The 26,289-nt window shown below is 41.4% G+C and overlaps 1 protein-coding gene across 1 annotated transcript in view; it reads left to right on the top strand.

Annotated features, from left to right (window-relative positions):
- The window catches only part of HERC4 (HECT and RLD domain containing E3 ubiquitin protein ligase 4), a gene marked incomplete at its 5' end in the record, with an annotated part of 748,563 nt that overhangs the window by 437,854 nt on the left and 284,420 nt on the right, over window positions 1-26,289 (top strand). The window contains 2 exon segments of the mRNA XM_053691837.1: window positions 8,710-8,877; window positions 8,962-9,105. Of these exon segments, the coding sequence (XP_053547812.1) occupies window positions 8,710-8,877; window positions 8,962-9,105 (312 nt within the window).

The raw sequence follows: 26,289 nt of genomic DNA, 5'->3' as shown, positions 1-26,289 counted from the left end.
CAATTCCATTTGAAGATGCCTCTTCAGCTTTTTATGCTGCATCAATGGTTTAAAGAATATACTGAGCTGTTTCAAAGGATATTTTAGGATCCCAGTACTGGCTGGATCATCAGTTTATTATTCAGGGAGCTTCTTTTGCTCATCCTACCTGGACTGAGATCACTACAGATGCAAGTCTCTAAGGTTGGGGAGCTGTTTTGGGGTCTCTGAGAACACAAGTAGTTTGGAATCCTCGGGAGGCGAGATCACCAATCAATGTTCTAAAACTGTGCAATTTTCAGGGCCCTTCAAGTTTGGCCTCTGTTAAAAAGGGAGTCTCATTTCTGTTTCCAGACAGACAATGTCACAGCAGTAGCTTATGTCAACCATTAGGCGGGAACTCACAGTTCCCTAGCAGTGTTAAAGGTGTCTCAAATTCTCTCATGGGCAGAAGACAATTTCTGTCTAGTCTCTGTGATTCATATTACAGGGGTGAACAACTGGGAGGCAGATTTTCTGTCGTCATTTTCTACATCTAGGGGAGTACTCTCTTCACCAGGATATGTTTAGTCAGATTGTGGATCTTTGGGGTCTCCCACAGATAAATCTGATGGCCTCTCATTTGATCGACAAACTTCCCAGCTACTTTGCGAGGTCCAGGGATCCTCAGGCAGACTTAGTGGATGCTCTAGTAGTTCCTTGGTTATTACAGCTTGCTTATCCGTTTCCTCCTCTGTTAATTCTTCCCAGAGGGATTTCCAAGATAAGCCTTAAGAATTTTTTTGTAATCCTGATTGCCTCATTGTGGTCTCACAGTATTTGGTATGCACAACTGGTCAGATGTCCAGCTGCCCTCCTGGGTCTCTTCCTCTGTGGTCAGACCTTCTGTCTCAAGGTCCATTTTTTCCATCTGGATCTCAAGTCTATGAACTTGATGGCAAGGGAAATAAACATTTAGTCCTTAGACATAGGGGTTTCTCTGATTCTGTGATTTAAACCTTGATTCAGGCTTGAAAGCCTGTAACTAGGCAACTCTATCACTAGTAGAAGGCCTTTATTTCTTTGTTTTTTAAATCATAGTTTTTCCTGGCATTCTTTCAGGATTGTGCAGTTCTTACAAGATGTTCAGGATAAGGGTATATCTGCCAGTTCTCTCAAGGGGCAGATTTCTGCTCTTTCAATTTTGTTCCACAATACTTTGCTATTCTTCCTGATATTTGTGGTTTTGTTAAGGCTCTGGTCCGTATTAAACCTGTAATCAAGCCAATTTCTCTTCCTTGGAATCTTATCCTGGTGTTAACGGTTTTGCAGGCTCCTTCTTTTCAACCTATGCATAAGATAGATATTAAACTACTTTCCTGGAAAGTATTATTTATTTTGGTTATCTCTTCTGCTAGAATAGTTTGAGTTATCTGCACTTTCTTTTGATTCTCCTTATCTGATTTTCTTCAGGATAAGGCAGTTTTATGGACTTTGATTATTTATTTATTTTTTGTTTCTTCTGATAACTGTTGTTCCTCCTTTTGTGTCCTAATCCTAAGACTATATCTGAGAGATATTTGCATTCTTTAGGTGTTGTATTGGCATTGAATCATTACATTGATGCTACCAAGTACTTTAGACAAACTTTTAGTTTGTCCATTCACTTTTTTGGTCCTAGGAAGGGTCAGAAAGTTTCTGCTGTTTCTTTGGCCTCTTGGTTGAAGAGGCTTACTTGGAGGAAGGTCAGCCTCCACTACAGCGGATTACTGCTCACTCTACTAGGTCACTTCTTGGGCTTTCAAGAATGAGGCTTCAGTTAATCAGATTTGCAAGGCAGCTACTTGGTGGTCTTTGCATACTTTTTTTAAACTTCTACCATTTTGATGTTTTTGTTTCTTCTAAAGCAGTGTTTGGTTCTTCAGGTGACTGTCTCAGTTTGGTTGTTTTTTCTCCAACATAGGTGTGTCCGGTCCACGGCGTCATCCTTACTTGTGGGATATTCTCTTCCCCAACAGGAAATGGCAAAGAGCCCAGCAAAGCTGGTCACATGATCCCTCCTAGGCTCCGCCTACCCCAGTCATTCTCTTTGCCGTTGTACAGGCAACATCTCCACGGAGATGGCTTAGAGTTTTTTAGTGTTTAACTGTAGTTTTTATTATTCAATCAAGAGTTTGTTATTTTGAAATAGTGCTGGTATGTACTATTTACTCAGAAACAGAAAAGAGATGAAGATTTCTGTTTGTATGAGGAAAATGATTTTAGCAACCGTAACTAAAATCCATGGCTGTTCCACACAGGACTGTTGAGAGCAATTAACTTCAGTTGGGGGAACAGTGTGCAGTTTCTTGCTGCTTGAGGTATGACACATTCTAACAAGACGATGTAATGCTGGAAGCTGTCATTTTCCCTATGGGATCCGGTAAGCCATGTTTATTACGATCATAAATAAGGGCTTCACAAGGGCTTATTAAGACTGTAGACTGTTTCTGGGCTAAATCGATTCATTATTAACACATATTTAGCCTTGAGGAATCATTTTATCTGGGTATTTTGATATAATAATATCGGCAGGCACTGTATTAGACACCTTATTCCTTAGGGGCTTTCCCAAAGCTTAAGCAGAGCCTCATTTTCGCGCCGGTGTGGCGCACTTGTTTTTGAGAGGCATGGCATGCAGTCGCATGTGAGAGGAGCTCTGATACTTAGAAAAGACTTTCTGAAGGCGTCATTTGGTATCGTATTCCCCTTTGGGCTTGGTTGGGTCTCAGCAAAGCAGATACCAGGGACTGTAAAGGGGTTAAAGTTTAAAACGGCTCCGGTTCCGTTATTTTAAGGGTTAAAGCTTCCAAATTTGGTGTGCAATACTTTTAAGGCTTTAAGACACTGTGGTGAAAATTTGGTGAATTTTGAACAATTCCTTCATGTTTTTTCGCAATTGCAGTAATAAAGTGTGTTCAGTTTAAAATTTAAAGTGACAGTAACGGTTTTATTTTAAAACGTTTTTGTACTTTGTTATCAAGTTTATGCCTGTTTAACATGTCTGAACTACCAGATAGACTGTGTTCTGAATGTGGGGAAGCCAGAATTCCTATTCATTTAAATAAATGTGATTTATGTGATAATGACAATGATGCCCAAGATGATTCCTCAAGTGAGGGGAGTAAGCATGGTACTGCATCATTCCCTCCTTCGTCTACACGAGTCTTGCCCACTCAGGAGGCCCCTAGTACATCTAGCGCGCCAATACTCCTTACTATGCAACAATTAACGGCTGTAATGGATAATTCTGTCAAAAACATTTTAGCCAAAATGAACCCTTGTCAGCGTAAGCGTGGCTGCTCTGTTTTAGATACTGAAGAGCATGACGACGCTGATATTAATATCTCTGAAGGGCCCCTAACCCAGTCTGATGGGGCCAGGGAGGTTTTGTCTGAGGGAGAAATTACTGATTCAGGGAACATTTCTCAACAGGCTGAACCTGATGTGATTGCATTTAAATTTAAGTTGGAACATCTCCGCATTCTGCTTAAGGAGGTATTATCCACTCTGGATGATTGTGAAAAGTTGGTCATCCCAGAGAAACTATGTAAAATGGACAAGTTCCTAGAGGTGCCGGGGCTCCCAGAAGCTTTTCCTATACCCAAGCGGGTGGCGGACATTGTTAATAAAGAATGGGAAAGGCCCGGTATTCCTTTCGTCCCTCCCCCCATATTTAAAAAATTGTTTCCTATGGTCGACCCCAGAAAGGACTTATGGCAGACAGTCCCCAAGGTCGAGGGAGCGGTTTCCACTTTAAACAAACGCACCACTATACCCATAGAGGATAGTTGTGCTTTCAAGGATCCTATGGATAAAAAATTAGAAGGTTTGCTTAAAAAGATGTTTGTTCAGCAGGGTTACCTTCTACAACCAATTTCATGCATTGTCCCTGTCGCTACAGCCGCATGTTTCTGGTTCGATGAGCTGATAAAGACGCTCGATAGTGATTCTCCTCCTTATGAGGAGATTATGGACAGAATCAATGCTCTCAAATTGGCTAATTCTTTCACCCTAGACGCCACTTTGCAATTGGCTAGGTTAGCGGCTAAGAATTCTGGGTTTGCTATTGTGGCGCGCAGAGCGCTTTGGTTGAAATCTTGGTCGGCTGATGCGTCTTCCAAGAACAAGCTACTAAACATTCCTTTCAAGGGGAAAACGCTGTTTGGCCCCGACTTGAAAGAGATTATCTCTGATATCACTGGGGGTAAGGGCCACGCCCTTCCTCAGGATCGGCCTTTCAAGGCAAAAAATAGACCTAATTTTCGTCCCTTTCGTAAAAACGGACCAGCCCAAAGTGCTACGTCCTCTAAGCAAGAGGGTAATACTTCTCAAGCCAAGCCAGCTTGGAGACCAATGCAAGGCTGGAACAAGGGAAAGCAGGCCAAGAAACCTGCCACTGCTACCAAGACAGCATGAAATGTTGGCCCCCGATCCGGGACCGGATCTGGTGGGGGGCAGACTCTCTCTCTTCGCTCAGGCTTGGGCAAGAGATGTTCTGGATCCTTGGGCACTAGAAATAGTCTCCCAAGGTTATCTTCTGGAATTCAAGGGACTTCCCCCAAGGGGGAGGTTCCACAGGTCTCAGTTGTCTTCAGACCACATAAAAAGACAGGCGTTCTTACATTGTGTAGAAGACCTGTTAAAAATGGGAGTGATTCATCCAGTTCCATTAAGAGAACAAGGGATGGGGTTCTACTCCAATCTGTTCATAGTTCCCAAAAAAGAGGGAACGTTCAGACCAATCTTAGATCTCAAGATCTTAAACAAGTTTCTCAAGGTTCCATCGTTCAAGATGGAAACCATTCGAACTATTCTTCCTTCCATCCAGGAAGGTCAATTCATGACCACGGTGGATTTAAAGGATGCGTATCTACATATTCCTATCCACAAGGAACATCATCGGTTCCTAAGGTTCGCATTCCTGGACAAACATTACCAGTTCGTGGCGCTTCCTTTCGGATTAGCCACTGCTCCAAGGATTTTCACAAAGGTACTAGGGTCCCTTCTAGCTGTGCTACGACCAAGGGGCGTTGCGGTAGTACCTTACTTGGACGACATTCTGATTCAAGCGTCGTCCCTTCCTCAAGCAAAGGCTCACACGGACATCGTCCTGGCCTTTCTCAGATCTCACGGATGGAAAGTGAACGTGGAAAAGAGTTCTCTATCCCCGTCAACAAGGGTTCCCTTCTTGGGAACAATTATAGACTCCTTAGAAATGAGGATTTTTCTGACAGAGGTCAGAAAAACGAAACTTCTAGACTCTTGTCGGATACTTCATTCCGTTCCTCTTCCTTCCATAGCTCAGTGCATGGAAGTGATCGGGTTGATGGTAGCGGCAATGGACATAGTTCCTTTTGCGCGCATTCATCTAAGACCATTACAACTGTGCATGCTCAGTCAGTGGAATGGGGACTATACAGACTTGTCTCCGAAGATACAAGTAAATCAGAGGACCAGAGACTCACTCCGTTGGTGGCTGTCCCTGGACAACCTGTCACAAGGGATGACATTCCGCAGACCAGAGTGGGTCATTGTCACGACCGACGCCAGTCTGATGGGCTGGGGCGCGGTCTGGGGATCCCTGAAAGCTCAGGGTCTTTGGTCTCGGGAAGAATCTCTTCTACCGATAAATATTCTGGAACTGAGAGCGATATTCAATGCTCTCAAGGCTTGGCCTCAGCTAGCGAGGACCAAGTTCATACGGTTTCAATCAGACAACATGACAACTGTTGCGTACATCAACCATCAGGGGGGAACAAGGAGTTCCCTAGCGATGGAAGAAGTGACCAAAATCATTCTATGGGCGGAGTCTCACTCCTGCCACCTGTCTGCTATCCACATCCCAGGAGTGGAAAATTGGGAAGCGGATTTTCTGAGTCGTCAGACATTGCATCCGGGGGAGTGGGAACTCCATCCGGAAATCTTTGCCCAAGTCACTCACCTGTGGGGCATTCCAGACATGGATCTGATGGCCTCTCGTCAGAACTTCAAAGTTCCTTGCTACGGGGCCAGATCCAGGGATCCCAAGGCGGCTCTAGTGGATGCACTAGTAGCACCTTGGACCTTCAAACTAGCTTATGTGTTCCCGCCATTTCCTCTCATCCCCAGGCTGGTAGCCAGGATCAATCAGGAGAGGGCGTCGGTGATCTTGATAGCTCCTGCGTGGCCACGCAGGACTTGGTATGCAGATCTGGTGAATATGTCATCGGCTCCACCTTGGAAGCTACCTTTGAGACGAGACCTTCTTGTTCAGGGTCCGTTCGAACATCCGAATCTGGTTTCTCTCCAGCTGACTGCTTGGAGATTGAACGCTTGATTTTATCGAAGCGAGGATTCTCAGATTCTGTTATCGATACTCTTGTTCAGGCCAGAAAGCCTGTAACTAGAAAGATTTACCACAAAATTTGGAAAAAATATATCTGTTGGTGTGAATCTAAAGGATTCCCTTGGGACAAGGTTAAGATTCCTAGGATTCTATCCTTCCTTCAAGAAGGATTGGAAAAAGGATTATCTGCAAGTTCCCTGAAGGGACAGATTTCTGCCTTGTCGGTGTTACTTCACAAAAAGCTGGCAGCTGTGCCAGATGTTCAAGCCTTTGTTCAGGCTCTGGTTAGAATCAAGCCTGTTTACAAACCTTTGACTCCTCCTTGGAGTCTCAATTTAGTTCTTTCAGTTCTTCAGGGGGTTCCGTTTGAACCCTTACATTCCGTTGATATTAAGTTATTATCTTGGAAAGTTTTGTTTTTAGTTGCAATTTCTTCTGCTAGAAGAGTTTCAGAATTATCTGCTCTGCAGTGTTCTCCTCCTTATTTGGTGTTCCATGCAGATAAGGTGGTTTTACGTACTAAACCTGGTTTTCTTCCAAAAGTTGTTTCTAACAAAAACATTAACCAGGAGATTATCGTACCTTCTCTGTGTCCGAAACCAGTTTCAAAGAAGGAACGTTTGTTGCACAATTTGGATGTTGTTCGCGCTCTAAAATTCTATTTAGATGCTACAAAGGATTTTAGACAAACATCTTCCTTGTTTGTTGTTTATTCAGGTAAAAGGAGAGGTCAAAAAGCAACTTCTACCTCTCTCTCTTTTTGGATTAAAAGCATCATCAGATTGGCTTACGAGACTGCCGGACGGCAGCCTCCCGAAAGAATCACAGCTCATTCCACTAGGGCTGTGGCTTCCACATGGGCCTTCAAGAACGAGGCTTCTGTTGATCAGATATGTAGGGCAGCGACTTGGTCTTCACTGCACACTTTTACCAAATTTTACAAGTTTGATACTTTTGCTTCTTCTGAGGCTATTTTTGGGAGAAAGGTTTTGCAAGCCGTGGTGCCTTCCATTTAGGTGACCTGATTTGCTCCCTCCCTTCATCCGTGTCCTAAAGCTTTGGTATTGGTTCCCACAAGTAAGGATGACGCCGTGGACCGGACACACCTATGTTGGAGAAAACAGAATTTATGTTTACCTGATAAATTTCTTTCTCCAACGGTGTGTCCGGTCCACGGCCCGCCCTGGTTTTTTAATCAGGTCTGATAATTTATTTTCTTTAACTACAGTCACCACGGTACCATATGGTTTCTCCTATGCAAATATTCCTCCTTAACGTCGGTCGAATGACTGGGGTAGGCGGAGCCTAGGAGGGATCATGTGACCAGCTTTGCTGGGCTCTTTGCCATTTCCTGTTGGGGAAGAGAATATCCCACAAGTAAGGATGACGCCGTGGACCGGACACACCGTTGGAGAAAGAAATTTATCAGGTAAACATAAATTCTGTTTTTTTTTTTGTGCCTGTTATATATGTTTTAAATGCATTTAAAATAAATCAATGTTGGGGTTGTGGATTTAATTTCTCAGTAAAAAAAAGAATGTTTTTTAAATCCCTCCCTTTATTTTATTATTCATGGACTCCACAGCTTGGGTGTTTGTTTCCAGGAGTAATGGATTGTGAACTCTCACCACCTACATGAAAGAAAACATAATTTGTGCTTACCTGATAAATACATTTTTCATGGTGGTGAGAGTCCATGAGCCCCCACCCTTATGTTTATTTCAGCAGTCTGATCTAAGGTATGATATCACAATGGGTCTGCAGGTTACCTGAGGTGTGATCTGTATATGCGGTTGCATCCCCAGTGCTCCGCGGGTTTATATTTTAAAATATATATAACTTGTTTGTATTTGTTATTATTACTAAATAAAATAAATATTAATTTTCTTTACTATTTGTTCCTTGTTAATTAAAGAAAAAATAGGGTTTGCACTCCAAGGGACCTCAACGTATTACTTTTGCACTATTAGGGTTAGGGTTTCCTAACCCTGATACAGTTTATACACTTGATTTACCTAATTAAATGTCTCAGTTCAGTGTAATTTTCAGAATCTCACCCTCTAGCAAGCCAGGTTGTACGCAGAGACCATGAACAATGATGTAATCCAGTAACACAAGCTGGGTCAGGACATAAGAAAAATCACACCTAACTCAATACTAAGACGTAGCTTAAAACATAATACCAGAAAATATAAACTAAGGAATGCCCAACACTGTTTCAATAGACACAAGGTAAAAAAATAAACACATCAACAAGAAATGCTGGTTTGGTAGGGTGTACATGATGACTTTGTGCTTCATCTTAGAGCAAGTCTGTGAAAAAAACGTTTGGGGCATTATCTCTAAAAAGCGAATAAAACATGTCCGCTCTGTCTTTCTTTTAGATGGCCATTGATCAGGCACACAGACAGAATTTCTCATCCTTGTTTCTCCCTGTGATTGAGTCAGTGGATCCCTGTCTGATTTTAATTGTGCGTAGAGATAATATTGTTGGAGATGCCATGGAGGTGCTTAGAAAAACTAAAAACATAGACTACAAAAAGCCATTGAAGGTAAAGTAGAAATAATTTATAAGTGAGAAATTGTCATGTACTGTTTAGTAAATATAGCTGAGAAATGATTTGTGCTCTTTGTAGGTGATTTTCGTGGGAGAGGAAGCAGTTGATGCAGGGGGTGTCCGGAAGGAGTTTTTCCTGCTCATAATGAGGGAGCTGTTAGATCCCAAGTATGGAATGTTCCGATTTTATGAAGATTCTAGACTTATTTGGTTTTCTGATCAGGTACAGAGTAAATAACTTATTATGCTATCTCAATATAAATAAACACAGAAACCAAATAGTGTCTCATTGGTTAATATATATACAGCTAGTAAATCCTTTATCTAAACTGCTTGGGAGCGGAAAAGGTTTCCATTTCCAAATAGTTTGGATTTTGAATATTTGTATATTTGCATCTATAAAATGGGACCAAGTGTAAACAACATTTTGTCATCTACCACTTCTACACGCAACCTAAAAGTAGTTTTATATCATTTGTATTACTTTTTTTACACATAGTACCATCACAAAGTTAGTACAGTACTCTAATCACAAAGGTAACAGTTGTTTCTCTTGTAAGGTGTATCCAGTCCATGGATCATCCATTACTTGTGGGATATTCTCCTTCCCAACAGGAAGCTGCAAGAGGATCACCCACAGCAGAGCTGTCTATATAACTCCTCCCCTAACTGCCTCCTCCAGTCATTCTCTTGCAGCTCTCGACAAGCATGGAAGTAGTTAGAGAGATGTGGTGTAATTTAGTTGTTTTTCTTCAATTCAAAAGTTTGTTATTTTTAAATGGTACCGGAGTTGTACTATTTTTGGTCTCAGGCAGAAAATAGAAGAAGAGTCTGCCTGTGGTCTCTAATGATCTTAGCAGGTTGTAACTAAGATCCATTGCTGTTCTCACACATAACTGAAGAGAGAGGTAACTTCAGCTTGGGGAATGGCGTGCAGGGTATCCTGCTATGAGGTATGTGCAGTCGAAATTTTTCTAGAGAAATGTATATGCTAGAAAATGCTGTTGATACCAGATTTATTTAAGGTAAGCCTGATTACAGTGATTTAATAGCGACTAGTATCATGCTTACTATTAGAGGTAACACTCTTATTATTTTTTCAAATTACTGAAATATAAAACGTTTGCTGGGAGTGCTTAAACGTTTTTTATATGCTTTTTGGTGATAAAACTTTATTGGGGCCCAGTTTTTTCCACATGGCTGGCTAAAATTTGCCTAGGGATAGTTTTGTTTGGCCTCTCACTGTGTAGACAGGAGTGGGAGGGGCCTAATTTCGCGCCTAAATGCGCATTAGCTTTTGCAGACTGAGACATCCAGTTTCCCTGAAAGAGTTCCCTGAATGCTTAGGACCTCTCTGAAGGGTTTTGGTGCTTTCCAAAGTCGTTTGTATGGCAAGGTAGGGCCACAGCAGAGCTGTGGCAGTTTGTTGTGACTGTTAAAAAAACGTCTATTTCGTTTTTTTGATCCGTTTTTGAAACTAAGGGGTTAATCATCCATTTGCAAGTGGGTGCAATGCTCTGTTAGCCTATTATACGCACTGTAAAAAATTTGTTTGATTTACTGCTTTTTTTCACTGTTTTTCAAATTCTGACCTTTTTTATTTTTCTTAAAGGCACAGTACCGTTTTTATTTTTTGCTTGTTAACTTTCTGTAAAGTGTTTTCCAAGATTGCTGGTCTCATTGCTAGTCTGTTTAAACATGTCTGACATAGAGGAAACTCCTTGTTCATTATGTTTAGAAGCCATGGTGGAACCCCCTCTTAGAATGTGTACCAAATGTACTGATTTCACCTTAAGTTATAAAGACTATATTCTGTCTTTAAAAGATTTATCACCAGAGGAATCTGACAAGGGAGAAGTTATGCCGACTAACTCGCCCCACGTGTCAGAGCCTTTGACTCCCGCTCAAGGGACTCACGCTCAAGAGGCGCAAGTACATCTAGCGCGCCCATGGCGTTTACTTTACAAGACATGGCGGCAGTCTTGGATAATACGCTGTCAGCGGTATTATCCAGACTACCTGGGTTACGAGGAAAGCGAGACAGCTCTGGGGTTAGAAGAAATACAGAGCACACTGACGCTTTAGTAGCTATGTCTGATACCCCCTCACAATATGCAGAAGCTGAGGAAGGAGAGCTTCTTTCTGTGGGTGATGTTTCTGACTCAGGGAAGATGATTCAACCTGATTCTGATATGGCAACATTTAAATTTAAGCTTGAACACCTCCGCGTGTTGCTCAGGGAGGTTTTAGCTACTCTGAATGACTGTGACACCATTGCAGTGCCAGAGAAATTGTGTAGATTGGATAAATACTATGCAGTGCCTGTTTACACTGATGTTTTTCCAATACCTAAAAGGTTTTCAGAAATTATTACTAAGGAATGGGATAGACAAGGTGTACCGTTCTCTCCCCCTCCTATTTTTAAGAAATTGTTTTCAATAGATGCCGCCACACGGGACTTATGGCAAACGGTCCCTAAGGTGGAGGGAGCAGTTTCTACCCTAGCTAAGCGTACTACTATCCCCGTCGAGGACAGTTGTGCTTTCTTAGATCCAATGGATAAAAAGTTAGAGGGTTACCTTAAGAAAATGTTTATTCAACAAGGTTTTATTCTACAGCCTCTTGCATGCATTGCCCCAGTCACTGCTGCGGCGGCCTTCTGGTTTGAGTCTCTGGAAGAGGCTTTACAGGTAGAGACCCCATTGGACGATATACTTGACAAGCTTAGAGCACTTAAGCTAGCCAATTCATTTGTTTCTGATGCCATTGTTCATTTGACTAAACTAACGGCTAAGAATTCTGGTTTTGCTATTCAAGCGCATAGGGCGCTATGGCTTAAATCATGGTCAGCTGACGTTACTTCAAAGTCTAAGCTTCTTAATATTCCCTTCAAGGGGCAGACCCTATTCGGGCCTGGTTTGAAGGAGATCATTTCTGATATCACGGGAGGAAAAGGTCATGCCCTCCCTCAGGACAGGTCTAATAAATCAAGGGCCAAACAGACTAATTTTCGTGCCTTTCGAAACTTTAAGACGAGCGCGGCATCAACTTCCTCTAATACAAAACAAGAGGGAACTTTTGCCCAGTCCAAGTCGGTCTGGAGACCTAACCAGGCTTGGAACAAAGGTAAGCAGGCCAAAAAGCCTGCTGCTGCCTCTAAGACAGCATGAAGCATTGGCCCCCGATCCGGTAACGGATCTAGTAGGGGGCAGACTTTCTCTCTTCGCCCGGGCTTGGGCAAGAGATGTCCAGGATCCCTGGGCGTTGGAAATTGTATCCCAGGGATATCTTCTGGACTTCAAAGCTTCCCCTCCAAAAGGGAGATTTCACCTTTCACAATTATCTGCAAATCAGATAAAGAGAGAGGCATTCTTACATTGTGTTCTACCTCCAAGTTATGGGAGTGATCCACCCAGTTCCAAAGGAGGAACAGGGACAAGGCTTCTATTCAAATCTGTTTGTGGTTCCCAAGAAAGAGGGAACCTTCAGACCAATCTTAGATCTCAAGATCCTAAACAAATTTCTCAGGGTCCCATCATTCAAGATGGAGACTATTCGTACCATCCTACCTCTGATCCAGGAGGGTAAATACATGACCACAGTGGATTTAAAGGATGCTTATCTTCACATTCCGATACACAAAGATCATCATCGGTTTCTCAGGTTTGCCTTCCTGGACAGGCATTACCAGTTCGTAGCTCTTCCCTTTGGGTTAGCTACAGCTCCAAGAATCTTTACGAAGGTTCTGGGGTCACTTCTGGCGGTCCTAAGGCATAGCAGTGGCCCCTTATTTAGACGACATTCTGATACAGGCGTCAAATTTCCAAATTGCCAAGTCTCATACGGACATAGTTCTGGCATTTCTGAGGTCGCACGGGTGGAAAGTGAACGAAGAGAAGAGTTCTCTATCCCCTCTCACAAGAGTTTCCTTTCTGGGAACTCTGATAGATTCTGTAGAAATGAGGATTTACCTGACAGAGACCAGGTTATCAAAACTTCTAAATTCTTGCCGTGTTATTTATTCTACTTCTCGCCCTTCGGTGGCACAGTGTATGGAAGTAATCGGCTTAATGGTAGCGGCAATGGACATAGTGCCGTTTGCCCGCCTACATCTCAGACCGCTGCAACTCTGCATGCTCAGTCAGTGGAATGGGGATTACACAGATTTGTCCTCTCTACTAAATCTGGATCAAGAGCCCAGGGATTATCTTCTCTGGTGGCTATCTCGGGTCCATCTGTCCAAAGGTATGACCTTTCGCAGGCCAGATTGGACAATAGTAACGACAGATGCCAGCCTTCTAGGCTGGGGGGCAGTCTGGAACTCCCTGAAGGCTCAGTGATCGTGGACTCAGGAGGAGACCCTCCTTCCAATAAACATTCTGGAACTAAGAGCGATATTCAATGCTCTTCAGGCTTGGCCTCAGCTAGCGACAACGAGGTTCATCAGATTTCAGTCGGACAACCTCACGACTGTGGCTTACATCAACCATCAAGGGGGAACAAGGAGTTCCCTAGCGATGTTGGAAGTTTCAAAGATAATTCGTTGGGCAGAGATTCACTCTTGCCACCTATCAGCTATTCATATCCCAGGTGTAGAGAACTGGGAGGCGGATTTTCTAAGTCGACAGACTTTTCATCCGGGGGAGTGGGAACTCCATCCGGAGGTGTTTGCACAATTGGTTCAACGTTGAGGCAAACCAGAACTGGATCTCATGGCGTCTCGCCAGAACGCCAAACTTCCTTGTTACGTATCCAGGTCCAGGGATCCCAAGGCAACGCTGATAGATGCTCTAGCAGCGCCTTGGTCCTTCAACCTGGCTTATGTGTTTCCACCGTTTCCTCTGCTCCCTCGTCTGATTGCCAAAATCAAGCAGGAGAGAGCATCGGTGGTTTTGATAGCGCCTGCGTGGCCACGCAGGACTTGGTATGCAGATCTGGTGGACATGTCATCCCTTCCACCATGGACTCTGCCTCTGAGTCAGGACCTTCTACTTCAGGGTCCTTTCAACCATCCAAATCTAATTTCTCTGAGGCTGACTGCCTGGAGATTGAACGCTTGATTTTCTCTTGCTTGTCTTCGGTCGAATGACTGGAGGTGGCAGTTAGGGGAGGAGCTATATAGACAGCTCTGCTGTGGGTGATCCTCTTGCAGCTTCCTGTTGGGAAGGAGAATATCCCACAAGTAATGGATGATCCGTGGACTGGATACACCACAAGAGAAATAAATTTATCAGGTAAGCATAAATTATGTTTTTTACCCCTTAGCCCAAATAAAGGCAGATGCGTGTGTGTCACTGTCTTTATCATCTGCTGGTTCATGGCGGAAGGTGTTGGAGGGAATCCGGGAGGTGAGTGGGCAGCCCAGCAGCGGAGGGAGAGAGTGGGAGGACCCTACACTGCAGAGGGGGAGGGAAGGGGTGCTACACTACAAAAAAGTGGGGTGGGAGTCCCTAACTAATGATCATGAGAGGGGTTGAGGTGGGGGGACCAGTACATTACATTACAGAAAATAGATAGATAGATATAATATTTACATATACGCTGTGTATATATATATATATATGTATATATATATATATATATATATATATATATATATATATATATATATATATATACCCCTTCAATCTTCATATTGGCAGAATGTCTGCCAGAACCTAAGATGGGGGTGACCAGTGAGAGGTGAGGGAGGGAAGAGAGCTGTTTAGGAGGTATCAGGTAGGGATCACTGAGCTGTGATTCATTTTATCCTAAGATTCTTGACTTTCTTTCTAAGGCAGGGAGAGTCCACAACTTTATTCATTACTGTTGGGAATTCCACACCTGGCCACCAGGAGGAGGCAAAGACACCCAGCCAAAGCTTATAAATATCATTAGGAGGTAGGCAGAGAAAGTGCTATGAAGATATCTGGATTTTAGTCCTTTAATGGGTAGTTTCCCTAGAAGACAGGACTGGGGTTTTCAGAGTAGGCATGTAATCCTCTCAGTGAGCTTTGTGGTGGAAGTTAGCTGCTGGAAGTCGCAGGGCAGTTTCTCTGTCCTCTTTCCAGCATGCATCTGCTAACACCCCCTCAGGTAACCAGTGTTACCTTACACTACTTTCCTTTATTTCTCAGGTTCCTGCCTCAAGTATGAATAGAAGCTGTCAGACCTGGAAGTGCTGTGTCTGCTCTGCAGTAAGGATCCTGGAGGGTAAGTCCCTTTATTTTTCTGTTATTGGGGTTCAGGGGCTACAACTCTAGGTCACAGTGTGACAATTTGATTTTCCCTCTGAGAAGGGGTCTGGGGACATAGTATTTCTGAGCAGAAGGGGCATTTTAATGTTTGATTACTGCTTAAGCTCCTTAGGTGTCCTTAATCTTGACACCGGAGTATGTGTACATGTTTTTGGGACATTTTTAAATACGGCTTTAGTTTGGGGCAATTTTATTATATCTTGAGAGATAAAGGTGTTTTTTTTTACTTAAGCACGATAGTGGAAAACTCCCGCTTCACATGCTTTTTCGTATCTGCAGGGGGCTGGCCTAAGATTGCGCGTCACGTGATCGGACACTTTTGTTACATTCAGTGGTCAATTTCTTTTCATTACGGAGCTTATCGCTGCTCTGAAGGTGGTTTGTTTATTTCCTTGTCACAAACGGATTGACCTGCAGCTCCTGCTACGCTTTGAGAGGGGTTAGTGCCTCAGATTTTGCGTGGGGAGTTAGAGGTGCCTGTTTGTTTTACATAGGAGTTTTTTTGGCATACTTAAGCTATGGAGGAAGAGTTTGAACTGTCATTGGAGGTTCCTAGTACCCATTTAATTCCTTCTGATAAGTGCCTTTATTATGAAGAGGCCACTGTATGCCCCCCTTGCACAATTTTGCTCTTCATGTTTAGTAGCTACTTTAAAGTCTAAGAAGGGTGCTGTTAAGCCTCCTTTGGCTATTAGACTTAACCCCTCAGAGCCTTCTACTTCTCAGGACTCTGTTGTTCAGGATATGTCTCAACTTTCTCCTTCCTCGTCCCTTCGCATGTCACAAGCAGTGCCCTGCGGCTTTCCTCAAACTCCATCTGGAGGGAAAATTTTACTAGTGGATTTTGCAGCTCAAAAATCCGCTGCACCGAATGCTTTGCCTGTTTCTGGCAAACGGAAGCATAAGATTAAACATTTCATCCCCTGAAGCAGGGGCCAGTTCTCCTACTTAAGCTGGGTTGGCTAGTTTATCTTAGCTTTCTGAGGATGAACTTAATTCTTAAGCTTCTGAAGGGGAACTTTCTGAATCAGATACCCCTGCAGAGAAGGTAGCAGAGCTTGAGGAAGTACGTTTTAGATTTAAACTTGAACATCTCAGTTTTTTGCTGAAAGGGATTTTGTTGACTCTTGATGTTCCTGATCCTAAGCCATCGGAAGAACCTTAAATTCCTAAGCTGGGCAGGGTGTATGACGTTAAATAGCTCCAGAGACCTTTCCAGTTCCCTCTCGCATTACTTAAATTATTTCTAAGGAATGGGAGAAGCCGGGAACTCCCTTCTCCCCTTCATCTACTTTTAAAAGGATGTTTTCAGTCCCTGATTCTCACTTGGAGGTGTGGAGCTCTATCTCTAAGGTAAGCATACAACTATTTCTCTTGAGGATAGTACTTCCGTTAGAGTCCCCATGGATAGAAAGTTAGAGGGGTACTTAATAAAGATGTTTCATCAGATGGGACTTCTTTTTTAACCTACTGCTGCAATTGCAGATGTTGCTGGCACTGCCACCTATTGGTGTGACTCTCTGCCAGACTTGATACAGGTGGATACTCCATTGGAAGATATCCAGGAGAGAATTAGAACTATAAAGATAGCCAATTCTTTTATTTGTGACGCTAATATGCAGGTGATTCAATTAAACGCTAAGTCTTTGTGTTTAGCAGTTCTATAGCGAAGAGCACTTTGGCTAAAGTCCTGGTCTGCTGACATGGTATCTAAGTCTAGACTCCTTGCTTTACCTTTTAAGGGGAAGACTTTGTTCAGCCCTGCTTTGTACTCCATTATCTCCACTGTAGCCGGGGGAAAGGGTTCTTTTCTTTCCCAGGCTAAGAAAGCAAGATCAAGGGGTCGTCAGTCTTCTAATTTTCGTCCCTTTCATTCAGACAAGGGTCAGCGTCCTCAAACCTCATCCATGGCTGATCAGACCAAGCCCACTTGGAAACCTGCTCAGTGGAACAAGGCCAATCAGTCTAAGAAGCCCTCCACAGAAAATAAGTGCATGGGAGGTGCGGCCGCACTCCGGGACCGGATCATATTGGGGGCAGACTGTCCTTTTTGCAGGAGGCTTGGTTTTAAGACGTTCAGGTTCCCTGGGTTTTGGAGGTTGTTTCTCAGGGGTACAATATTGGTTTCACATCTCGCCCTCCAAGAGTCAGATTTATTCTATCAAATATTTCTTAGAATCCAATAAAAAGGACAGCCTTTTTAAATTGCGTTCAGAATCGGTCTTCTCTGAGAGTGATTATTCCCGTGCCCCCCTCAGAATGAGGGCAGGGGTTTGATTTAAACCTGTTTGTGGTCCCCAAGAAAGAGCGGACTTACCGGCCTATCCTGAATTTAAAATGTCTAAACAAATTTTTCAGGGTTCCATCCTTCAAGATGGAAACTATAAGATCCATTGGTTCAGGAGGGTCAATTTATGACCACTACCGACCTGAAGGACGCATATCTCCATGTTCCGATCCACAAGGATCATTTTCAATTTCTGCGCTTCGCCTTTCTAGATAAGCACTTTCAGTTTGTAGCTCTGCCCTTTGGTCTGGCTACAGCTCCAAGGATTTTCACAAAGGTATTAGGAGCCCGCCTAGTGGTGGCAAGAATGCAAGGAATCGTGGTTGCTCCATACCTGGACGATATCTTGGTTCAGGCTCCATCTTTTCCTTTGGCAAGATCTCACACGGATTCTATTCTGTCTCCCCTTTGGATTCACGGATGGAAGATAAACTTGGGAAAGAGTTCCCTAGTTCCCAGTACCAGAGTGTTTTCTGGGGACAATGCTCAACTCTTGTTCCATGAAACATTTTCTCTCCAGTCCACTTCAAATCCCTCAGTGGGTCTATGCATGGAAGTAATAGGTCTAATGGTGTCTTCCATGGATATTATTCCTTTTGCTCGCTTCCATCTGCGACCGTTACGACTATGTATGCTCAGGCAATGGAACAGAGATCATTCGGATCTTTCTCAGCGAATTGTCCTGAACAACCAAAGGAGAGATTCTCTCTCCTGGTGCCTCTGTTAGGAACACCTGTCTCAAGGCATGCACTTTTTGAGACCATCTTGGGAGATTGTGACTATGGACGCCAGCCTCCTTGGCTGGCGAGTGGTCTGGGGTTCCTTGATAGCCCAGGGAATCTGGTCGCGGGAGGAATCTTTTCTTCCAATCAATATTCTGGGGTAGAGATCCGTTTTCAATGTTCTCTTGGCTTGGCCTCAACTTTGTTCTGTCTGGTTTATCAGATTCCAATCGGACAACGTGACCTCGGTTGCCTATGTCAATCATCATGAGGGAACAATTAGTTCCCTGGTGATGAGAGAAGTGTCTCGCATCTTACAGTGGGCAGAGTCTCACAATTGTCAAATTTCAGCCATTCATATTCCGGGGGTGGACAATTGGGAAGCAGACTTTCTGAGCAGACAGACCTTCCACCCGCAGACCTTCCTCAGGCAGTTTTGGTAGACGCGTTAGTAGATCCATGGAGGTTCAAACTTATGTATCAGTTTCCTCCGTTTGCGCTCCTTCCTCTAGTGATTGCCCACATCAAGCAAGAGGAGGCCTCTGTGATATTGATTGCACCGGCATGGCCTCGCAGGACTTGGTTCGTGGATCTGGTGAAGAAGTCATCCTTTCCTCCATGGAGGTTACCTCAACGAACGGACCTTCTTCTTCAGGGTCCGTTTCTGTATCATAATCTAAATTCTCTGAGGCTGACTGCGTGGCGATTGAGTGCTTAGTTCTATCCAAAAGAGGTTTTTCATATAGGGTTATTGATACCCTGATTCAAGCTCGTAAACCGGTTAATTGTCGCATATACCATAAGGTGTGGTGTACTTTTTTGGTTTGGTGTGAGGATCAAGGTTTTCCTTGGCATAAGGTAAAGGTTCCTCTGATTCTTTTGTTTCTCCAGGATGATCTGGAGAAGGGGTTAACGGCTAGTTCTCTCAAGGGGCAGATCTCGTCTCTCGGCCTTGTCTGTGTTACTGCACAAGAGATTGGCTAATCTCCCTGATGTTCAGTCTTTTGTTCATGCTCTTGTTCGAATTAGGCCATAGTTTAAAACAGTTGCTCCTCCATGGAGTCTTAAAGGATAGTAAAGTCCAAATTAAACTTCATGATTCAGATAGGGCATGTAATTTTAAACAACTTTCTAATTTACTTTTATCATCAAATGTGCTTTGTTCTCTTGGTATTTTTAGTTGAAAGCTAAACCTAGGTAGTCTCATATGCTAATTTCTAAGCTCTTAAAGGCAGCCTCTCATCTAAATGCATTTGACAGTTTTTCACAGCTAGAGGGCATTGGTTCTAGTGTTTCATATAGATAACACTGTTGTTGTGCACGTGAAGTTATTTAAGATTCAGCACTAATTGCCTGAAATGCAAGTCTGTCAAAAGATCTGAGATAAGTAGGCAGTCTCCAGAAGCTTAGATACAAGGTAATCACAGAGGTAAAAAGTATATTAATATAACTGAGATAAGGAGCAGCAACTGAGATAAGGGGCAGTCTGCAGAGACTTAGATACAGGGTAATCACAGAGGTAAAACGTATATTAATATAACTGAGACAAGGAGCATTCTGCAGAGGCTTAGATACAAGGTAATCATAGAGGTAAAAAGTATATTAATATAACTGAGATAAGGGAGCAGTCTGCAGAGCCTTAGATACAAGGTTATTACAGAGGTAAAAATTACATTAATATAACTGAGATAAGGAGCAGTCTGCAGAGGCTTAGATACGGGGTAATCACAGAGGTAAAAATTATATTTATATAACTGAGATAAGGGGCAATATGCAGAGACTTAGATACAAGGTAATCACAGAGGTAAAAAGTATATTAATATAACTGAGATAAGGGAGCAGTCTGCAGAGATTTAGATACAGGGTAATTACAGAGATAAAAAAATATATTAATATAACTGAGATAAGGAGCAGTCTGCAGAGGCTTAGTTACAGGGTAATCACAGAGGTAAAAAGTACATTAATATAACTGAGATAAGGAACTGTCTGCAGAGGCTTAGATACAAGGTAATCACAGAGGTAAAAAGTATATTAATATAACTGAGATAAGGGGCAGTCTGCAGAGACTTAGATACAGGGTAATCACAAAGGTAAAAAATATATTAATATAACTGAGATAAGGGGCAGTCTGCAGAGGGTTAGATACAAGGTAATCACAGAGGTAAAAAGTATATTAATATAACTGAGATAAGGAGCAGTCTGCAGAGGCTTAGATACAGGGTAAGTACAGAGGTAAAAGTATATTAATATAACTGAGATAAGGGGCAGTCTGCAGAGGCTTAGATACAAGGTAATAACAGAGGTAAAAAGTATATTAATATAACTGAGATAAGGGGGCAGTCATCAGAAGCTTAGATACAAGGTAATCACAGAGGTAAAAAGTATATTTATCTAACTGAGATAAGGGGCAGTCTGCAGAGGTTTAGATGCAAGGTAATCACAGAGGTAAAAAGTATATTAATATAACTGAGATAAGGGAGCAGTCTGCAGAGATTTAGATACAAGGTTGTTACAGAGGTAAAAATTACATTAATATAACTGAGATAAGGAGCAGTCTGCAGAGGCTTAGATACAAGGTAATCATAGAGGTAAAAAGTATATTAATATAACTGAGATAAGGGGGCAGTCATCAGAAGCTTAGATACAAGGTAATCACAGAGGTAAAAAGTATATTTATCTAACTGAGATAAGGGGCAGTCTGCAGAGGTTTAGATACAAGATAATCACAGAGGTAAAAAAATATATTAATATAACTGAGATAAGGGGCAGTCTGCAGAGGGCTAGATACAAGGTAATCACAGAGGTAAAAGTATATTAATATAATTGAGATAAGGAGCAGTCTGCAGATGCTTAGATACAAGGTAATAACAGAGGTAAAAATTATATTTATATAACTGAGATAAGGGGCAATATGCAGAGACTTAGATACAAGGTAATCACAGAGGTAAAAAGTATATTAATATAACTGAGATAAGGGAGCAGTCTGCAGAGATTTAGATACAGGGTAATTACAGAGATAAAAAAATATATTAATATAACTGAGATAAGGAGCAGTCTGCAGAGGCTTAGTTACAGGGTAATCACAGAGGTAAAAAGTACATTAATATAACTGAGATAAGGAGCAGTCTGCAGAGGCTTAGATACAAGGTAATCACAGAGGTAAAAAGTATATTAATATAACTGAGATAAGGAGCAGTCTGCAGAGGCTTAGATACAGGGTAAGTACAGAGGTAAATGTATATTAATATAACTGAGATAAGGGGCAGTCTGCAGAGGCTTAGCTACAGGGTAATCATAGAGGTAAAAAGTATATTAATATAACTGAGATAAGGAGCAGTCTGCAGAGGCTTAGATACAGGGTAATCACAGAGGTAAAAAGTGTATTAATATAACTGAGATAAGGGGCAGTCTGCAGAGGCTTAGATACAAGGTAATAACAGGTAAAAAGTATATTAATATAACTGAGATAAGGGGCAGTCTGCAGAGGGCTAGATACAAGGTAATCACAGAGGTAAAAGTATATTAATATAATTGAGATAAGGAGCAGTCTGCAGAGGCTTAGATACAGGGTAATCACAGAGGTAAAAAGTATTTTAATATAACTAAGATAAGGGGCAGTCTGCAGAGCCTTAGATACAGGGTAATTACAGAGGTAAAAAGTATATTAATATAACTGAGATAAGGAGCAGTCTGCAGAAGCTTAGATACAAGGTAATCACAGAGGTAAAAAGTATATTAATGTAACTGAGATAAGGGGCAGTCTGCAGAGGCTTAGATACAAGGCAATCACAGAGGTAAAAAGTATTTTAATATAACTAAGATAAGGGGCAGTCTGCAGAGCCTTAGATACAGGGTAATTACAGAGGTAAAATGTATATTAATATAACTGTGTTGGTTATGCAAAACTGGGGAATGGTAAATAAAGGGATTATCTATCTTTTTAAACAATAACATTTTTGTTGTGTACTATCCCTTTAACATTGTTCTTCAGGGGGTTCCTTTTTAACCTATGCATTCTGTTGACATTAAACTTTTGTCATGGAAAATTTTGTCTACAACATCTAGATGTTGTGCGTGCTTCCAAGGATTTTAGACCATCTTCATCCTTATTTGTCTTGTACATGGGTAAGCACAAGGGTCAGAAGGCCACTGCCACCATTTTTCTTTTTGCTTGAGGAGTTTCATTAGTTTGGCTTATGAGACAGCTGGTCAACAGCCTCTTGAGAGGATTACGACTCATTCTACCCGTGCAGTGTCCTCTTCTTGGGCTTTTAAGAATAGTGCTTCTATGGAGCATATTTGTGAGGCGGCTACTTGGTCCTTTTTGCATACCTTTTCATGTTTTTGCCTCTGCTGAGGCTTCCATTGTGAGAAAAGTGCTTCAAGTGGAGGTGCCTTCAGATTATGTCCGCCTGCCTTATTTCTTTCATGTAATTAGCAAGAGTCCATGAGCTAGTGACGTATGGGGATATACATTCCTACCAGGAGGGGCAAAGTTTCCCAAACCTCAAAATGCCTATAAATACACCCCTAACCACACCCACAATTCAGTTTTACAAACTTTGCCTCCCATGGACGTGGTGAAGTAAGTTTGTGCTAGATTTCTACGTTGATATGCGCTTCGCAGCAGACTGAAGCCCGGTTTTCCTCTCAGAGTGCAGTGAATGTCAGAGGGATGTGAAGAGAGTATTGCCTATTTGAATACCATGGTCTTCCTCTAGGGGATCTATTTCATAGGTTCTCTGTTATCGGTCGTAGAGATTTCTTCTCCTACCTCCCTTTTCAGATCGACGATATACTCTTATATACCATTACCTCTACTGATTCTCGTTTCAGTACTGGTTTGGCTATCTACTTTATGTAGAGGAGTGTCTTTGGGTAAGTAAGTCTTATCTTTTATTTATGACACTCTCAGCTATGGTTTGGCACTTTATATGTAAAGTTCTAAATATATGTTTTATACTTATATTTGCCATGATTCAGGTCAATCAGTTTATTTTCCTTCTTTCAGACTGGCAGTTTAATTTTTTGGGGAAAATGCATATGAATCAAAATATTTTTCTTACCTAAATTTTCAATTGACTTTTTTCCTTTAAATTGCGGGCTGTTAGGCTCGCGGGTGCAAAAAATGCTAGAATTTATTGCGTCATTTTTGGCGCAAGACTTTTTTGGTGCGAGATTGTCGTTTGTCTGACGTCAATTACGTCATTTCCGGCGGCGGCGTTGACGCCGGAAGTTTTCACGTAGTTGCGTCATTTTTGGCTCTCGTGTTTGTTGCAGACGTTTTTGGCGCCAAAAAATATGTGGGCATCATTCTTGGCGCCAGATTTTTTAACATTATTTAAGTCTCATTTTTTAGTTGCTTCTGGTTTCTAGAGGCCTGTTCTGTTCGCATTTTTTCCCATTCCTGAAACTGTCATTTAAGGAATTTGCTAATTTTGCTTTATATGTTGTTTTTCTTTTACATATTGCAAGATATTTCAGAAACTGTTCCTGTATCAGAAAATACTGTGGGATTCCTGATGACTGATATCAGTCCTACCAAAGCTAAGTTCATTTATTTTAATGTTAGGAATGTTTATCTTTAGCTATGGTTTGTAATAAGTTATCATGATAAACTTTTACATGCAGAATCCATTAGTATTTATGCATTATCTATTGCTATTCTTTTTATATCTAATGTACAAAATATACTTAGGAATTTATAAGAATATTTTTCTGATTCTATTCTAAAGGCTTTGTCTGCCATCCTGCCTTTTTTAAACTTCTCATTTTAGTTGATTAAGTTTCAAATGACCAACAACATACTGAATTATCCTTCTCTGATGGTGTATTTTCTCATTCGGAATATTCTTCATCAGATATTGACACTAACAAATCTACTTTTTTATTTTTAAATAGAGTACATTCGTTCTTTGTTGAAAAGGTGTTGATTATTGTGGATATTGAAGTATCTAGTTCTTTTGATTTCTTTCATGTAATTGGCAAGAGTCCATGAGCTAGTGACATATGGGATATACAATCCTACCAGGAGGGGCAAAGTTTCCCAAACCTCAAAATGCCTATAAATACACCCCTCACCACACCCACAATTCAGTGATTAATACTATGTTACAAGCTCGTAAATCTGTCTCTAGAAAGATTTATTATAGAGTTTGGAAGGCTTACATTTCATGGTGTTCTTCTTATAATTTCTCCTGGCATTCTTTTAGAATTCCTAGAATTTTGCATTTTCTTCAGGATGGTTTGGATAAGGGTTTGTCTGCAAGTTCCTTGAAAGGACAAATCTCCGCTCTTTCTGTTTTATTTCACAGAAAAAATGCTATACTTCCTGATATACACTGTTTTGTACAGGCTTTAGTTCGTATTAAGCCTGTCATTAAGTCAATTTCTCCTCCTTGGAGTCTTAATTTGGTTTTGAGGGCTTTACAGGCTCCTCCATTTGAACCTATGCATTCTTTGGACATTAAACTACTTTCTTGGAAAGTGTTGTTCCTTTTGGCTATCTCTTCTGCTAGAAGAGTGTCCGAGCTATCTGCTCTTTCTTGTGAGTCTCCTTTTCTGATTTTTCATCAGGATAAAGCAGTTTTGCGGACTTCTTTTCAATTTTTACCTAAGGTTGTGAATTCTAACAACATTAGTAGAGAAATTGTTGTCCCTTCTTTATGTCCTAATCCTAAGAATTCTTTGGAGAAATCCTTACATTCTTTGGATGTGGTAAGAGCTTTGAAATATTATGTGGAAGCTACTAAAAATTTCAGGAAGACTTCTAGTCTATTTGTTTTATTTTCTGGTCCTAGGAAAGGTCAGAAAGCTTCTGCTATTTCCTTGGCTTCTTGGTTGAAACTTTTGATTCATCAAGCTTATTTGGAGTCGGGTCAAACCCCGCCTCAGAGAATTACAGCTCATTCTACTAGATCAGTTTCTACTTCATGGGCTTTTAAGAATGAAGCTTCAGTTGATCAGATTTGCAAAGCAGCCACTTGGTCCTCTTTGCATACATTTACTAAATTCTACCATTTTGATGTATTTGCTTCTTCGGAAGCAGTTTTTGGTAGAAAAGTTCTTCAGGCAGCTGTTTCAGTTTGATTCTTCTGCTTTTTGATTTAAGTTTTTTTCTTTCAAAAGTGAAAATAACTTATTTTTGGGTTGTGGATTATTTTCTCAGCGGAATATGGCTGTTTTTTGTTTTATTCCCTCCCTCTCTAGTGACTCTTAAGTGGAAGACTCCACATCTTGGGTATTGATATCCCATATGTCACTAGTTCATGGACTCTTGCCAATTACATGAAAGAAAACATAATTTATGTAAGAACTTACCTGATAAATTAATTTCTTTCATATTGGCAAGAGTCCATGAGGCCCACCATTTTTTATGGTGGTTATGATTTTTTGTATAAAGCACAATTATTTCCAAATTTCCTTGTTGATGCTTTCTACTCCTTTCTTTATCACCCCACTGCTTGGCTATTCGTTAAACTGAATTGTGGGTGTGGTGAGGGGTGTATTTATAGGCATTTTGAGGTTTGGGAAACTTTGCCCCTCCTGGTAGGATTGTATATCCCATATGTCACTAGCTCATTGACTCTTGCCAATATGAAAGAAATGAATTTATCAGGTAAGTTCTTACATAAATTATGTTTTTAAGACTAGCTAACATTTCAATTCTGCTTATTAACCTTCTATGGTTTCTTCAGAGGTTTTTTTCCAGTTCCTGATACTAGGGAATGGAATAGGACGGGAATTTCTTTTATTCCTTCTTTAGGGTTTTTAAATTGTATCCTTTGCCGGCAGTTAGTTTTAAGTTTTGAGGAAAGATCCCCCAAGTTAATGGGGCTATCTCTACTCTTGCTAAACATACTACTATTCCTATAGCAAATAGTATTTTTTTTTCCTTCAGATGGGAAACTTGTATCTTATTTAAGGAAAATTATTTATTTTCAGGTACTTTTCTTAGACCTGTAATTTATTTGGCTGATATTGCAACTGCTTCAACTTTCTGGTTGGATACTTTAGTGCAACAAGTATCGGATTATGATTTGTTTAGCATTGTTAAGTTGATCAACATGCTAATAATCTCATTTGTGTCGTCATTTTTTTGATATTTTCGCAAATGAGGTTTAATCTATGTCTTTAGCTATTTTAGCTAGAAGAACTTTGTG

This window comes from Bombina bombina, chromosome 9 (genome assembly GCF_027579735.1).
Source record: "Bombina bombina isolate aBomBom1 chromosome 9, aBomBom1.pri, whole genome shotgun sequence".
Taxonomy (NCBI): domain Eukaryota; kingdom Metazoa; phylum Chordata; class Amphibia; order Anura; family Bombinatoridae; genus Bombina; species Bombina bombina.
The sequence above is the reverse complement of the archived record's forward strand: the minus strand, read 5'-3'. Positions and strand labels throughout refer to the sequence as shown.